Source organism: Talpa occidentalis, unplaced genomic scaffold (assembly GCF_014898055.3).
Source record: "Talpa occidentalis isolate TD23 unplaced genomic scaffold, MPIMG_talOcc4v2.1 talOcc4.10, whole genome shotgun sequence".
In the NCBI taxonomy this organism is placed as follows: Eukaryota; Metazoa; Chordata; class Mammalia; order Eulipotyphla; family Talpidae; genus Talpa; species Talpa occidentalis.
Window position 1 is genome coordinate 3841194 of NW_023600993.1, and position 17445 is coordinate 3858638.

Here is a 17445-nt window from a genome sequence, read left to right on the forward strand (position 1 = left end):
GTCACTCACAGACACAGTAATCGCTGGAGATTATCCGTCATCTTCATTACAGGTAATTTCAGGCACCTTGTTCAGCCTTGTCACTCACCTTCCTGGCGCCCAGCCAAGCGGGATGGCAAGAACCGGGGCCAAACCCTAGGCCCACAGCACGTGCCTAAGTAATGGTATGACGGGGTGTGGGAACGTGGAGCCTCAGCCCCACCCAGACTAACAGCTCCGCAGCCCGGAGTGTTCTCAGCTCCTCTCCACCTGGCTCCAGCGGCTGCCGCCCACGCTGACAGGGAGCCCGCAGCCTGCCTGTCTCTGCTGACCCGAACCAGCTTGTCCAAACTGATCCCAGCGGCGGAGGCTGTTTCCAACGCGGTCACGTTCACAAGTCCCGGAAAATGCTAAGTGGGTCTTGTTTCCAAGCCCATGGCCAGTGAGCACCCACCCGGCGGGGCGCTTCGTTCCCAGCCCAAGTCACGGCCGAACCTAGGCTTCTCCTGCCAAAAATGTGGCACTCGGGGCTCTCCTGGCATGACAGATTTGGAGAAATGACTCACCTTCTGCTTCTGTGGGCATAAAGGGCTCGCGCTGAAGGGCCCACTAGGGAAGTCTGCAGCCCTGGCCACCAGTGCCTGAGCTAATTGGAGCTGGTCACTCACATGTCCAAGGACTTAACACCCCATCTGCTGAGACAGGACACTGTCCACTGTTCCACTCTCACTGTGGAGGAACTGGAAATAAACGCCCCTACAAACGTAGGTACCCTAGAAACGATAGGTAGCCTGGCTTCTCCATGCTGCTCTCTTTCTTGTTCCACGCCATTGGGAGAAGAAGCTGTTTTAATCCAAACCGGATTATAGTGAGTGAGCGGGTGTCACCTATCTCCTGCCAACTCCAGTAACCGGCATTTCCTAGGGGCCGGGGTAGTAGGACACGCCCAGCGGGAACGAGGCTAAGTGGGCGCTCACTGCCGGCTGACTCCCGTGCCCACCCGTGACGGCGCCTGCGGGCAAAGGCTGTTTGTATTTGTTGGCTTCATTTCCTAGTCTTTGTTTTTTTTCCGTTCCCATTCTGTACTTTTTTCTACTGATTATACAAAGATCTTGGGGAAAACATTAGCAAATTGAAAACATGTTTATAAGAAGAGTGTCTGTTTTAGAGAGTTCCTCGTCAGCTAAAAGAAACAGTAGGGAGAAGAGCTACCCACAAGACGCCACCTTAGGGAATTGGCAAAGCACCGCATCTCCTGCCTTGGGAGTCTTTGGGGAAAGGTCTAAGCAATTCTGAATGGAAATAAGATCCTTCAACCGTGAGGGACTCAAGTACTTCTGGGGAGTGACTACTTCCTTAGGTACCGGAGGAGCTTCACAGAGTGGACCGAAGCCGCCGAATCTGCTGAGAGATCACAGCCCACGCAGTAGGGCCACGTCCATTTCCAAAGACGTCCCTCAGGGTTCTCCGAGCCTGTCGGCCTCACGGACAGTGGCAGAGCTGACGTGGCGCCAGGAAATGCAACCTTCTCTGGGAGGGCGATGCCTTAGCCGGCCACATCCAAAGGAATGATTAGAGATCATGGCAGCCCGCACACCCTTCCAGAGCAGAGGGTGATGGCTAGAGAGAGACATGGAAGCAGCGTGGTCATCAGCTGAGCCCCCCAGCTGAGCCCCCGAGGTTCCCCTTTATTTAACTTGCCAAACCACATCGAGAGAGGACTGGCCACACTCAACAGGGTCTTCGCCACCAACCCGCATGTTAAAAAGGAGGTTAAAGCACATGGACGTGTCCTTTGGTCAAAACAAGAGGAGATGGATGCACAGGGGAGCAGACCTGGCCCATGAGGCTCAGTCGTCCACCTCGGGCAGCAGCCCAGGGCTCCCGTCTCAGCCTCCCGCAGAGCACTGCCACCCCCAAGCACGGTGAGCCCCCCTGTGGCCCTGGGGATGGTCCGGATGGCACCAGTCCCCTTAGGGGAGGAGGGGCTGAAAAGAGCCAGGAGACTCACAGCCGGGAGCGGAATCTGGACACCATCCAAGTGACCCGCAGCACACGGCCTCCTGCACCTGCTGCTGTGGCGAGGATGCTTCAGAGGTGCCCCAGGGCCCACGGCAGAGTGTGGCGGGCAAAGTGAAACACCTCTTGGGAAAATGAGTGAAGAAACGCCCAGAACTAAAAGACACGTCCCTTCACAGGCAAGCCTGAACCCTGGAATCCCTTGTGACTGCAAAGAGGTTTACAGAAGAATTCGTCCCACGATTCCTATAGACTGGGCAGCAAAATACCTCATTCCTATACCCGTCTCTTGTCTCTACAAAGAGAAAGCAAGGGAGGGGCCAGAGGGCAGGAGCTGCGTGCTGATCAGGGACGGACGTGGTGCGGCCAGCAAGGACGCAGGGAGTGACCACTAAGTGCCAGCGGCTGCTCGGCCCGTGCAGGATCCTGGGGGCCGCGCGATGACTCGATGCCCCGCCGAGATTCTTCCTCAACAGTTAAGGAAACTCAAGCACAGAGAGGCAGGGCAGCCTGCCACGGTCACACGGGAAGTGACAGGCTGGGGATGCGGACCCCCTCCCACACCCGCCAGTCTGTTTATTAACACTCGACTTACACACTTTGCACATACGGAAATCAGGACTCAAGGGTCGCAAATTCAGGCTTTTCATTTTTAAAATCATTTGTTGCCTCCTAGACTCTCCTCGTTCCCCCCTACATGCTGTCTCTGTGTGTGTGTGTGTGTGTGTGTGTGTGTGAGAGTGTGTGTGTGTGAGTGTGTGCGCATCCTCTCCCCCTAGGAATGGGGCAGGTGCTCAGCAGCCCTGCAAGACGGAGTCCCCTCCACCCTGCCCCCTGACCCCAGGGTGCTCTCCCCTTCCACGGTGGGGACCCCTGAGCTGGTGCAGAGTATCTGGGAAACTCGACTTCTGGCGCCAACGCCTGGAACCAGCTGACGGCGCTCGCTGAGGTGCCGGGGATGTTTCAGGGCTCAGGAACCGGGGTGGACGGCCCCCTGCCCGCTCACGCCCCCCCGCCGATGCGCGCAGGCTGCCCCTGCCTAGGGCCTGTCCGAGCCAGCCGCCCCCACGCATGGCATCACTCCCCACGCCGGGACGCATTCCCTGCCATCATTTCCGCTCTTCTGCCTACGGGAAAAATAATGGTTTTCAAAATGTAGCTTCGAGTCTATAAACTGACCATTACGCAGCATCATTTCCAGCAAAAGCGACACTGATGTTTAGTCCTGGACGTGTCGGGGACTAAGCCGGGGGCGTCTATTAGCAAGTGGGGAGCACCTGCCGGGTTTTATGGAAAAGGAACTTCCATGGCCGGGCCAGGGCTGCGTCGGCTCCTGGACACCACAGAGGATGCAGAGCCCAGAGGAAATCTGTCCAGCGGGACACTGCACACGGCCCACTGGATCCGCCCACGGCCAAATGATGCTGCTGATGGGTTCAGTTTTCACAGTTGGTTCTAGAAATTGCCATGGGGCTGTATTTGCAGGACATCAAAACAGCTGGGTGGAAAGTGACGGGCCTGTAAAACGCGTGTCCAGTAGCTCCTGGCTCCGAGGGAGCGAGGGGGGTGCGCACCGGGGGCGTGGGTTTCCCTCCTTGCTTCATTCCTCGAGTTCAAATGCTAATGTTCAAAAAATAACACTGTGCTCAGTCTCCTCGGGGAAGTGCTCTGGGTATTAACATTCTGTTGCTCAAGTGGGGATTCTGGAAGACCCCGGGGCCTCTTCTGATCAGGCAGCTGAGTCCAGAGAGGCTACAGGTGTGGCCGGATAGTGCTCAGTGTCCTGAGAACCGACCTTCTCCGCCGTTCTCTTTGCAGAATGGCGTTGTTGACCCACTTCTTCCTTATCTAATGATGGGTGGACAGGAAATATTGCCCAAACTTTGACCTTAACACAAATAGAGCTGGGGTGATGATGCGCAGGGACATAATCAGGAAGGCAAGGCAGATCCCGGGCGGGCTCACCCTCTGCAGGAGAGAAGTAACGAAAGGAGCCAGATGCACAAACCAGAAGTGAAATAATCCAAGACTGCAAAGGATGATGGTGACTGGGGAGGGGCAGCTGGAGGGAGAGGGCAGGGTGCTCTGATGGTTACTGGCCCATGGGAACCACTGTGACCCTGACATAGCCTGCCGTGAGAGCCTTCTCCACTGCAGCAAATCCACAGCTGCAAAAGGCAGTATCTGCTGTGACACTGGATGCGGCCCTTCCTCAAGCCTCCACGTAGCGGAGGGAGGGATGCTGATGTTGCCCTCGGCACTGGCTGGGAAGTACCGTCCAGTGTCCAGCACATGCCCAGAGTCCAGCCAACTCCACTATGAACCCTTCTACTTTCTGATGCCTCATTAGGAGCCAGGCATTTCTTAACATCTAGGAAAGACCTCTTGAGAAGAATTTGGGGGTCCCATAATTGGGGGTCCCGTAATTTGGGGGGCCTATTATCTCCACAGAGTTGAAGGCTTCTGTGTCACTCCATATAGTTGTTGCACAAATTGTGTCACTTGGACAAACCCTGGGGGTATCACAGCCTGCCTCAGGTGCTGGGGAGCACCCTGAAAGGCAGTTGCTGGGGATCATGTCGCTAATCAGTGGTAATGGCCCAGACCCGAGCTTGAGCACCTCCCACACTGTGGGCGGGTGTGGCTGGCCCAGCCAAGTTGTCTGATGGGACCTGCTGGGAGCTGCCTCAGCCTGCACTGTGCTCTAGCAATGCACACACAGCTCGATTCTAAACTGCAAAATTGAGTCGTGAATAAGTAGAGGGTAACTCGCTTCGGCTAATCTAAATGACATTCATGTGGCACTCATCAGTAGAAATCCAATTTATTAAATCAAAATGGATGAAAGAAATATACAAATAAACACACATTTGCGATTGCTGCAGAGCAATTGATTTGCAAATAACATAAGAGGGCTTCAGCGTGGCTTCCTGGAATCAATGATGACCCGTTGCAGCGTGGTGGGGGTGGTGTGGACAGTGTGGGACAAGCTGCATGGGCAGCAGAAACTGGAACTTTCGCCACAGTGGAAACTGGCAAAGCCCTGCTTCCTGCGTTGGCTCTGCTGATTAACACCAGCGCTGGCGCAGCAGGTCTCAGGACAGGCAGCTGGAGGGAAGACAGGCAGCTGGAGGGAAGTGGAAGCAGATCGAGGAAGGGCCGACGATTCCTTTTCCTTTGAAGAAATGAAAAATGCTGGGTGCGCTGAGCAACTCCAGCCTCCTCCAGACGAGCTGATACCTTCACAGAACCTTAAGCCCAAACTAAAGCAGCTTCATTTTGCAGGAGAGCAACCTCCTGCTTGGAAGGACCTTTGTTTGGGTCCGTGTGGGGTGTGTGTGAGGGCGTCTCCAGACGCATCCAGAAAGACTGTAGGTTGGAGCTAAAATGCACTAGCCAAGTTATCCCAAAGCCTTGCCAAGAGCCTGACAGGCCTTCACTTCTTTCATCCTCATAAGACTCTAGGGATGGTCAGTTTTTCAGAGGAGGGTGTGGCAGCACAGAGAGGTTGGGTGACTTGCCCACGGTCACACAGCTGAATGGAGCCTATTCCTGTGTTAGCATCAGGATTTTCCCACGGCGCCACCTTCTAATCTGGAAGCGGCTCTGCCAATCACTCAGCCCGGGCCACAGACACGCTCCCAAGACATTTCTCAGTGAAAAGACACTGCTCGAGTGTGGCAGGTGTTGGGAGACAAAGGAAGGACAACTCCCTCCACAGCATGAAACATCCATCGAGCTTTGGAGTTTAGAGACCTCCCCGTTCCATCATGAAATTTTGCACACATGCAGGAAGCTGGAAGGCGGCAGGTGAGCCCCGTGAGATACACTGTCGGCCTGTCCTGGATCTGCTCCCTCTGGATCCATGTGGTCTTGTTTGCAACAATTTTGAAGTTAACCACAGACACCAGGATACTTTACGCCAAAGTATTTTAGCTGACGAAGCAGTGCAATCTCTGACATCACTATCCCATCATTATCCTCACCAGTCGAGTTCACAGGGATTCTCTGAGAGCATCTCACACCCAGGCCCAGGCCTGCACGTCTTCTGACACAAGGCAACCCTCCTGCTTCTCAACTGGGTCTCCCAGACCAATGCCTGTCCTCCTCCTCAGCACTCACGCCCACAAGAACCCCTGTGTGCTCGGGGGGTCCAGCATTTGCTATCAGAGCCCCTGGGGCTCCCCCACAGCACTGTGATCTGGTGATTTGCAAAACTTCTCTCACATTTCCCTCAAATGCCATCCTCTGTGAACCTGGAACCCCTCCCTCCTCAGGGCAGCAACCACAGCCCAGAGCTGGAGAGACAACTGACCTGGCATATAGCTGTGTTCGCCCACTGACCAAGATGGGTCTGTAGCCCCAGCCGGTGCTGGTGGCACTTGGCTGTCACCTGCAGAGCAACGAGACAGCTGAGTCTCTGGATGCACATCAGCTGAAGCCAGACAAGGCAGTGCTCTGCCGGCCGGTTTCTTGCACACAAATGTGTGTGTTTTGCAGTGCACTAATGACTTCGGTTCATCCTGCTCTGGGAGCCATGGATCATTGCTCAACATTGGGGGGAACTTATAGAATGGAACGGCCAAGAAAAACAAGAATTGGCTGCCTCTAATTATTTATAACAACTGACATCTCCCCCAGTGGAACACAATATCCTAAGAGCAGGATGCAGATGGTGCCGCATTGCACACTACTTATAAGTGTCTGCACATAGTAGGTGTTCAGGAAACATGCTGAATTGCATGGGATCAGGAACTGTTCAAGGTTGGAGATGGTTTCCACTCCCTTCACACCACTCGTTTTTAAGCTAGTTATTACACTGTGCACTCTTAGTAACAGCTGAATAAATGACTTCAGGGAATCCATGCTTGCGCTGGGAAGCTCCTACTGCAGGCAGCAAGACACGGTGTCAGCAGGAGCCTTCACTCAGGAGGGCTAACAAGTTCCACTCTGCCACTCAGCCAGTGTGGCTGGGATTGCAACGGTATCCTTAAGCCAGACGTGGCTGCTGAGGTCCACCTGCTCCACGGCCTGGCATCGCTTACGCAGTCAGCCTCCAAAGCTCTATCGTGCCCAGGCAGAGCGCAGCACAAAGAAGTCGAAGTCTCTGAGGTAGTAATGCTGGGTTCTCCCCCCACCCCAGGGCAAAACATCAACCAAATGCCCCAGATATCAACTCAGTTGAGCTTACAGTGTTCAAAACAGACCCGGCCTCCTGGCTTGCTGGGCATCATCTCAGAATGTGGAAGCCTCTGCCTGGCACTGTATATCGTGCAGTACAAATTAGATTTCTTAAAGAAACACTAGTTCATTCCTTGGCTCTTTTCAGGGCAGAACTGAGAATTGATTTCTTGATTTCCCCAGACTGTGTTGGCCCTCCCTAGGACGCTGAAGGGAAAATAGCTCGCTGTGGTTTAAAAGTCAGGAGTGCGATCTGAGGAGGCACAACAGTCAGCTTTGTGGACAGCAGCACAGCAGGGAGCCCACAGCATCACATCAGTGGCTTTGGGGATGGGAGCTGGGAAGCCTCCACCCACCCCTACAGGGAGGCAGAGCCCCTGAAGCAAAGATGCCACTAGAGGGGCCTGTGATTTTTGGGGTGGGGCCTGCGGTTTTTTTGTGTCTATGTCCATCTGAATCACACCATACACACCCTTATGCATATTTACGTCTGTGCACACAGCCAACTGTTTTTTTTTTAAGATTTATTGATTGATTGATTGATTTATACATACATACATACAAGCACTGGGTACAGTCAGAAGCGCGGGAGGGTGAGAGAATTCACCAGAGCCAGAGCAGGGAGCAGAGCAGGCAGAAGGACCGAAGGACACTGCTGAGGGGAGCAGCGGGCGGCAGGAGAGGTCTGCGCGCCATGTGGGACCCTCCTCCGGTGGCCGGGGAGCAGCCGGGGATCGAACCGGCGCTGCAGAGGCCGCAGGCAGCTTCGCAACCCAGCGCTCAACCGCTGCGCCCCCGGGGAGGCCCACACAGCCAACTGTTTTAAAGAACTCAAGGAAACACTTGGTGTAGCATTATTAAGTGATGGCACCGTATTTTTGAAAAAAGAAAGCAGAAGTAGGTTGAGGGAGGAAGCCTCCTCCCTGGCACCCCATCAGTGTTTTCCATGATTCAGTGTTTCTCGTCATCCTGAAGAGAGTCCTTGGCGTCGTCACATCTGTCCTTTTCCCCTGACATTGTGCGACCCGGGTATTGAGTGAGCCACTTGGCAAATGGAATTTTTGTGAGATGAAATTTTTGTGAGACAAAAAAGTTCATGAGAAAAGCACAAACAACGACTTGACTGAAATTAGTGTTAAATTACGTTTGATTTTCATAATATCCCAAGGATAAAGTGCCACGCCTGACCCCTCTCCCGGAGCAAAGGCGTGCTGGTGACTCACGGTGATTACCCCGCTCTTGACGCCCCTCGGGGTCAGCGCCGGCTCAAGGCACCCTGCTTGAGAACTGCCGATGCAGCTAACTTTCGAACATTCCATAGGGACCATGCCCCATGCTGCTCTCCTCCCTAAACACTTTTAGTTTTGAAGCAGGAGAGAAAAATAGCAGCTCTATGAAAATCACAAGCCTGTTTCCTTAGCCACGATTTCAAGGCACAACTATTTTGAGTGAAGCGATCTTCTTCCCTGGATCACAGATCTCGTGACGATGCAAATAAACGGAATTAACAGACGCCCTAGACACTTGTTTCGTCTACTCATAAGTCTAACGTGTCTTCACAATAAACAACACACTGGCCGTCGCTCTGGGCAGGTGCGTGGACTGCCCCCCCCCAGGCCCTGCCTGCTCCCATCATCCCTCATGGCCACGTTCGTAGGACTTTCCCCAGAGCAGCAGGGGGAAGGCTGATGGAGTGTCTAGAACTTTGCAGTTTAAAATACACAAGCTCTTTTACTACAGGAGAAACCCGACAGCTTGGACATCCGTGTAGTCAACAGCCCGTAAGTGACCGCAACTGTCCCCACCGCAGAGCCTGGGATGTCAACAGCCCACAGGCTCGGAGAAGCCACACCTGCGGGGTCTAGGTCACCCCTCAAGGAAGTGATGCAGCTGGTCAGACCTGGCCAGGTGTGTCCAGGGGGAGCCTGCCTGGAGAGCAGAGTCCCCTGCTCAGGACTCTGGTCCTCTGAGCGCTCAACCCCTCTGAGCTCCAAGGGGGAATGACACACACTCACTGCGGCCGCTGGAAACCAGCAGAAATCCACACAAGTGTCATTTCCATGATCATTTCTCAGTTTTAAAGACATCGCCCCGTCTTGGTGACAGCTTAATGTTCACATTGCCTGCAAGGACATTATTGTCTAAGTTATTCTCTGTGCAGACTCTTTCCGAGTAATTGGTGTTTTAAAGTAATCTGGGAGAGGAATTTCAAGTACGTTTCGTTCCCTGTCCTGGACAGCTAGGCGTCCGCGGCAAACAATCTTAGTTATTCACACAGTGGAGGTGGTCTTGAGTATTTAGGTCAGTGCAAGTGTCTGGATTTTTTTTGTTTGTTTTTCTCCTCTCTCCTTTTGTCCACGGCTCACAGGGCTTGCTGTGGCTGTTTATTGCAACTGTCAGCTGGGATCGTCTAGTGTAACAGGACTGAAGACAACGAGGGCTGGGTGGCAATGGGAGCCTGCCTAGAAGGCCCCGGCATTGGAAGGGGTGTGTGTGTGTGTGTGTGTGTGTGTTTGCGTGTGTGTGTGTGTGTGTGTGTGTGTGGTGAAGACACATGACTGGACACATGACCAGACTGTCTCTAAGACCCTCCATTTCTTGGATTTCTATCCCCCCCTATTTCTAGTTTTCAAAGATGACTTAATAGAGAAATGAATCTGGCAGTGGGGATTTTCAAGGAGAATCCAAATTTTTTTTTAAAGATTTATTTATTTATGCGTACAAGAGCTAGGGCACGGGCCAGAGATGCAGGGGGTGAGAGGATCCACCAGAGACAGAGCGGGGAATAGAACAGGCAGATTGACGAAATACACTGCTGAGGGGAGCAGCGGACGAGACAGGAGAGGTCTGCCGTGCCATGTGGGTTGCTCCCTGGCCAGCCGGGCATCGAACTCAAGCTGCCAAGGCTGCAGATTGCTTCATAGTGCGGTGCTTTAACCCCTTGCACCACCAGAGAGGCCCCCCAGGATCCAAATTTTTAATCCAGAAAGACCGTCTCTCTGTGTTGGTGCCCAGATGTGTTCCTCACTGTACAGACACAAACTCTCAGCCGTCTGTGACTGCAGCTTCTCTGTTCCACTAAATTCACACTGAAATCCCTACTTACAGGTTCTGAAAGAATCTGTACAATTTGTTTGTGTTCCATGAACACCACCATTTAGGGTTTGAGAACAGTCAGTAAGATCAGCCGCTGCCGAACAGCACACGGCAGTTACTTCATGTCCAACGAGCAGGTGCAGAATGACTAAGAACATGTCCAGTCACAGAAATTGAATTACTCAGGACTGAGAATAAGAACAGAAAGCAGAGTCCCGCTTTAGAGCTTGAGTCCTTATTTCCAGCACGTGGGCAGGAAAGGATCTGATTTGTCACCAGTGCCTACCCTCAGCCTGGCCTCTGGCAGGCAATCGACACAGTGAGTCAGTGAGTGAGTGAGTCAGTGAAGATGAGTCTGGAAATCACTTACCAAATGGAAAAATAATTTAGTCTACATCGAGGAAAGCAAGCGTAGGTTTGTGCACATGAGACTCGCGGAGATTTTTGCACGCGTCAAACCAGGATGGGAAGGCAGGGCCCATGAGCAGGTAGGACTTGCTGATGACGTTCTAACAGGCAGCCTGCAGTAAGGTCACCGTGTGACTCAGAACTGGAGGAGGAAACACTGGCTGAGCTGATCTATAGTCCACCCAGGTCAGTGCCAGGGCCCCAGGGCTTCCTTTCCCCAGCCCAGGCCGCTCGAAACACACCGCCACCTGGGTGGCCTCAGCACAGGGGAGCCAGCTAGAAACCCCGCCATGCTTGTGTCAAGTACTCGCCCTCTGGACCGTCAAGAGGGAGGTTGGAGACGTCTCCGGACACTGAACCCAGAGGGTTTGAGAAGTTAGTGAACGAAACCTCAGAACTCAGAGCCCAGGGACCCAAAACAATGTGTGTGTCCCCCCATGAACCCCCCATCTCGACTTTGCCCCCAAGGCCTCACAGACGCGGCTCCTACCTCTGCCAACAGGGCCACTGCCACCACTAACTCTTGCACCTTTTTCTTTCAGGCCCTGCTGCAAAAAAGAAGTATGTCAGTTATAATAACCTGGTGATCTAGCCTGGCCCAGGCCACAGCACCACGGAGGAGGAAGACCCTCAGTTATTTCGTCACCCAACCTGGCATAGGACTCTTGGTCCTGCCCGCCACCCATCACCGGTGGAGCTTCCCTGGCCGGGAGACTAACGTTAGAGGATCCAAGTGTCCTACATGGCTGCTTTATGAAATATTCTTCCTTTATCTTGGCTTAATAAGTCACTGGCATCAGCACTGCCAACTCGGCTGCAATTTCGGACCTTCCCTGCCAAAGGGAGAGTAGAGACTCCAGTCCCACTGGCTCTCTGGGTGACCAGCGGGCGCCGGGCCACCGCGGTGGGGCCGAGCGCTGTCCGGACCTCTAGAGACTTTCTGTACAGTTTGTGAGGACTCTTGCACTTTGCCATCCTTGGTTGTACCTTGGTTCGCTGTTTGTTTTCGAATGCCTGGTTTTCAGAGCCCTGTTCACTCGGACGGTGGAACACTGGGGAGAATTTCAGAGCAGTTCAATTTTTCGAAAGATCTCGGCCGACTCAAAACAGAACCGCCTGTGACAGGACTCTGTAATGCCAATAGGAGCGCTGCAAATCATGTTATATTTTTTAAGACAAAATGATATTTAAAGACCAAAAACTGTGCTGAGGAAGAATGTCCACCTATCCTTGGTAGACGTAGGCCCTAGGAGGAGGTAACGGCTAGACTGAATAGAGGTCTTGATCTTCAGAATGCATGCCAGTTACGTATTTTACAGTACATGTTACCAATTTCCGTTCAATATTTGTATTTGTGTTCTCTTTTGTTATTTTCATTAGGGTATATGGATATTTTGCAATAATTTTAATAATGATGACGCTATTTGGAGACCAGAATATGGATTTTTCATGTCTTGAGGTTTTGTTCATGCTCCCCCATGACTGACCAGTGTGATAAGGACTTTAAAAAAAAAAAAGCATGTATGTTTTCTACTGTTTGTAATAAGTACTTTCGTTAATCTTGTTGCTTATGTGCCAATTTAGTGGGAAGAGAAAAACCCTTGCTGAAAAACTACCCCTCCCTTCCATTCTCTCTCAATTCTGTGATATTGTCCAAGAATGTATCAATAAAATACTTTGGTTAACTTTTTTATTTCCTGCAATAAATATTTTAGTTGTTTATCCCCTTTCAGTTAAAGTCTATTTCATAAACTCTCAAGTCAGGGAGCAGTGTGGAGAAGCAAACTCGTTAACTCACCACCAGAGCTGAAACACACATTCTAAATGCAGAGCCACTAAATTCTCTCCCAGAAAAGGAGGCCTTCCCAACCTGTGCATTATTTTTCTTGGTAACTGAAGTTGAGACCTGACTACCCTCAGAAATGTACTCAACATGTCACCCAGCAAAAATAGCAACAATGCCAGAGGGAAGGGAAAATAGAGAAGGGACTTGTTTCCATCAACAGACATCTGGGGGCCGGTCAATGGAAAGTAAACATGTCTGCAAAATTACCCAAAGACATAACTGGAAGATCACTACAGCAAGGCACTTGTCTATATATGCAGACAAACATGGCGGCCGTGTGGCTGGCGAGATAAACACCGGAAGTTCCCAAATCTCAGCAGTAGGAAGTATGCCCTCACGGTCAGCTCATAGCATCTTCAATGTCAGGAGCACAAAATAATGTCTACACGGTGACATGGGTGCTTAGCACTCAGGACCTGACCCCAAACTCCAACCTGTATTTAAACCACTCTCTGTGCATCGAAATGGTGAGAGATACTCTACAATGACTCACATCTGAGTCCCACAAGTGGCAGCATCAGGCCTCTCCTGCGGCCCCTGAGCTGCCCTGGCCCTGTTAGGTGCCCGCCACTCTCATTTCAATGTCAGACTGAGAAGAACTAATCTTTCTCCCAGATTCCCTTGTCTCTTAAACATCCTACAAATAACAGATAAAAGGGGAAGAAAACACCTGAAAGCAAAATTGAGTCTAGATCATCCACATTTTACATTCCAAAAGCAATCCCCCCACCTGCTAGTCGTCCTTGATGGAATTACATCAATTCTCCATTTTCTCAGCTGGAGAAAAGAGTCGGTCGCACCGCCTATCGCATAGGGTCTAGAAGGCTCTGAGGGGAAATTGACACACAGGACTGAGCCAGCTTGGCACAGGGTCCGCTTGTCTTCATTCCCTGCTAGCTGCTGTGACCTCCACTCTGGCCACCAGCAGCTTTAGCACTATCGGGTTATTACATTGGTCTTAAAAATACGGCATGTGGTGCTTTCTATTCCAGACACAGACACCCTCTGTGAAACAACATACTGACAAGTGGGGCTGTCGTCTCGCCCAGTAGAATTTCTTGTTTTTACAAGCAAGTTACAAAGAGACTTTCCAAGCTGCCCAAATGCATACCCAAGAGTGCAGGGGGTTAGCTAAAGCAGTGCCATTTATGATTGGAAAGAACTTATACCAACGCCCCAGCTCTGCTTCTGGGTCCTCGGGGTAGAACTGAGAAAGCCGTAGTCATGACACCAGCTCAAACTTCCATGAACAGGGCATAGGTATGCATACACCTCACAGACCGGATACATAGTGTGGACTTCACACATTACATGAATTTCAATGTATACTTTAAAGACATTAATATATTTAATCCTCAAAATGCAGTTCTAGCCATCTCCCCCAATCCTCTGCCCCCAACCCAGCAGTGAGTCAAAGAACTCAGAATCACAGCACCTGGTTGGAGCTCTGCGTTCCTCATTACCAGCAGCCACCTCGGGGAATCCATGCAGCCTTGGCTCCCTTCATGTCTTCATCTCTGCAATGAGAACAGGACACAGATTCAAGTCTTCTCACTCATCAGGCCTCTCGCCATCAAGTTGTTCTAGAATATTCATTTCATGATCAAAATATGTCAGCTGAGATTGAAAACTACAACCTCGAACAGCGTTGGAGTCCGGAGCTGGGCTGGACATGGGGAATCAGAGTCACTGCATGATGTTGCTTGACAGTAAAGCAGCCAGGGCACCCAGCAGAACAGAGCCCTGACCGTCACTTCATGTCAACAAAAGCAATTAGACCCCAGGGAACTAAAACCCCTCAATATCTCCACCAAACACTATTTTATTTGCCATTTTTTCTTGATCTTGATCTCTCTCTTGACTGTCTGTTTAGAGCCTGACACTCATATCTATTTTCCACCCTTCCAACCTCTACACTATTTCTCCAATAAGGTACTGATAGTATTCTAGAAGATTCCAGAGCCTCTAACAGAGCCCTGGAGTTTCTACAGGAATCTGGGGCACATGGCCAGGTGCACTGAAGAGCAGTAGATGGATGCAGGGGTGGCTGTTTCTTCAGGAAGAAATACGCAGAACTGGAGAACAGTCAGCTGTGCTATTTTCTTGGACCCAATTAAAATAAAGAAGAAAGAAACCAAAGGCAAGAAGAGCTGTCAGGCCGTGTTAAAGTCGAGATGCTTCTATCTATGGCATTACTCTGACTCAATCACGAGAGTGAAAAGTCAAACTACAACTTGTCACTTCATGGACCCCGAGTTGCTTCAAGGATTTGCTTTTCTCTCTCCAAGCATTGACAAGTCTCCAGGGAATCAAGTCAAGTTCACAAATTCTTTCCAAGCTCTTCCCCCTCGAGGACTGCTTAAGCTGTACCTCCTCCAGACTTGGAGCACACGTCACTCCCCAGGGCCCCCCACCGAGCCGGGGTGCGCAGGGCACCTGCAGGATCTGCCAGGACAACCCTGGGACATTCACACCATCAAGCCCATCCCCAGTGGCCCTCACATTGACCTGGAAGCCAACATCCTTTGGCACGTTTGCTTGGACAATGGGTGACGTGAGCATGGCCAGCGGGGGACATGTGACTCAAACACCTACGCCTTCCAAACACCCCTTTCTCTCACTCTCAGATCACCTGACATCGTTGACCCCATATGCTCCTCTCCTCTCACACACCGTGGGTTATGCTGCCTTTCCCTGTGCCATCATTCTCGCTCAAAGCCACCCATCCACAGTCACTCTAGAGAGGGTGACAGCATGCACCAATCCTGATGTCTTTCCTGGAAGTTTTCTCTTCTCCAACAGCTTCTCCAGTTTAAATGTGCCTGTGAGCCCCTGGGGACCTGTTAAGAAGGCAGATTCCTCTTCAACAGGTCGGGCTTGGGGTTCTGCATTTCTGAGAAGCTCACTGGAGGGAGATCACTTTGCTTGACCCCAAAGAATCTGGCTGTCGACCCTGATTGCACCTTAGATCCACTGAGGCACTTGTAAATACCCCCATGGCCTGTGCTCATGCTCAGTTCTGTAGCTGAGATTTGCTTCTCAAAGGCAGGGAAGTCCCAGGGAGGACGAATTCTAGCGCTGACTCAGCCTGCCAGCTAGCAGCAGCCATTGTTAGTGAAATCAGCATTTTTTTTTTACCTTCTCCTATGAACCAGGGCTCACCAGCCAGCTCTGTATTTGCCACTGAGCTGGGCACGGCTGGAGTCCATCGTGGTGTTGACTGTCTCCTCCCAGGAACGCCTACTATGGGGGGAACCGGGTCAGGCCAGGCCAGTCACATGGACTTGAGTGAGGCCCAGGGCTGCCCTTATTCTTTCCCAGATGCCATGCACTGGAGGAAGATCCACCAGGCACTATGTGCTCAGCCCTGAGTCAAGCAAGTCACATCCATCGTCTCACTGAGTCCTGAAAACAGCCCAGTGTGGGAAGGTTATTATTACCCTCGTTTTTAAGAGTAGTATAAAAAGGCAGAGTAACAGAGTCGTTTCCCTGATGTCATGCAACGGATGAGTGGCAAAGCTGGGATTTGAACCTGGCTCTCGCTGACTCTGGACATCATACTGCTAATCATTCATCACGGATTCTTTGTTCCCCCAAGCAGAGCAATTACAATCACCATATATACAAGAACAAATCACTAACAGAATTAAATATGATTTCAACACAGCAGGTGTATGTATGGACAATGCATAATAATAATAATTATGATGAGGTGGACTGTTAAACCGTATTGAGGGTGATTCTGAAGAACAAATGTTACAGAAAAATGCTCACACTGATATTTTCAAGGTGACCCCCAACTACATAAATACACACATACACACCAAGATAAAGCTTGCAAGAAATCTACAAAATGAGATGTGCAATTATGCATCATGTATGCTTAGCTTTCCCCTTGCTTTGTAATGAGCATGCACAGTATTTATAACCGTGGGGAGGGTGGAGGGAAGCTCATTTTGATATCATTTTATGGGTTTCAAGAGGCTGGCTCAAAATCATCTCTACTCAAAATCATCTCTAAGTACAAACTCCAGAACAGGGGTTCCTGACCCTGGGATTGCATTAGAATTGCCTCCAGAGCTTCTGAACATGTTGATGCAATTGCTCCACCCAAGCCTAATTAAAATGGAAACTTTGGGGATGGATTTATACTCTGATATATGTTTTTTAAATCTCCCCACCCTGTATATTTTTAAGATTTATTTATTTATACAAGAACCGGGGTACAGGCCAGAGGCGCAGGAGGGTGAGAGATTTCACCAAAGACAGAGTGAGGAGCAGAACAGGCAGATGGACCAAAGACACTGCTGAGGGGAGCAGAGGGTGAGACAGGAGAGGTCTGCTGCGCCATGTGGGTATCTCCCTGGCCAGCCAGGAATTGAACCCACGCTGCAGAGGCTGTGGACAGCTTCACAGTGCGGCGCTCAACCCGCTGTGCCACTGGGGAGGCCCCCCACCATATGGTTTTGAGAGACGCATGAACACCAGGGACTAAAGCCTGTTGAACAGTAGATATTAGGGAATGAGGGAACTACCCTCATTCACCAGAGAAGTCAGCCCCTCTCTGTGTCACCACTGGACAGAAAAGCCCAAATCCCCAGGGGTCAGGATGAGAGTGATGCTTACGGGTCTCTGTCATCTGCAGACATGAGTGAGAGCATTTAGTCACGGGAACATGGGAGTGAACATTTACATTCCAAGAATTAATTCCAGGGGGACTGAAGGCTTACTTGTTAAAGGTTTTAGATATGTGTAAGTATATATGTAAATACACATAAGAATATATATATATATATACACACACATATACATGGGAGTATCTTTGTCTTGGGTCTAGGTCACAACCAAAAAAAAAAACTCTTAAAGAAGACAGAAAGAAGGCCAAGCATAAAAGGAATGGTGGGTCATTTAGATTC

General features: G+C 51.0%; 1 protein-coding gene across 1 annotated transcript in view; it reads left to right on the forward strand.

The window, feature by feature from the left end:
* GRM7 (glutamate metabotropic receptor 7) overlaps window positions 1–12404 on the forward strand; it is a 573942-nt gene extending 561538 nt beyond the window's left edge. Inside the window, exon 10 of the mRNA XM_054695057.1 lies at window positions 11226–12404. Coding sequence (XP_054551032.1) covers window positions 11226–11275 — 50 coding nt within the window. The 3' untranslated portion in view covers window positions 11276–12404. The remainder of the gene's footprint in view (window positions 1–11225) is intronic.
* Window positions 12405–17445: the final 5041 nt, after the last annotated feature.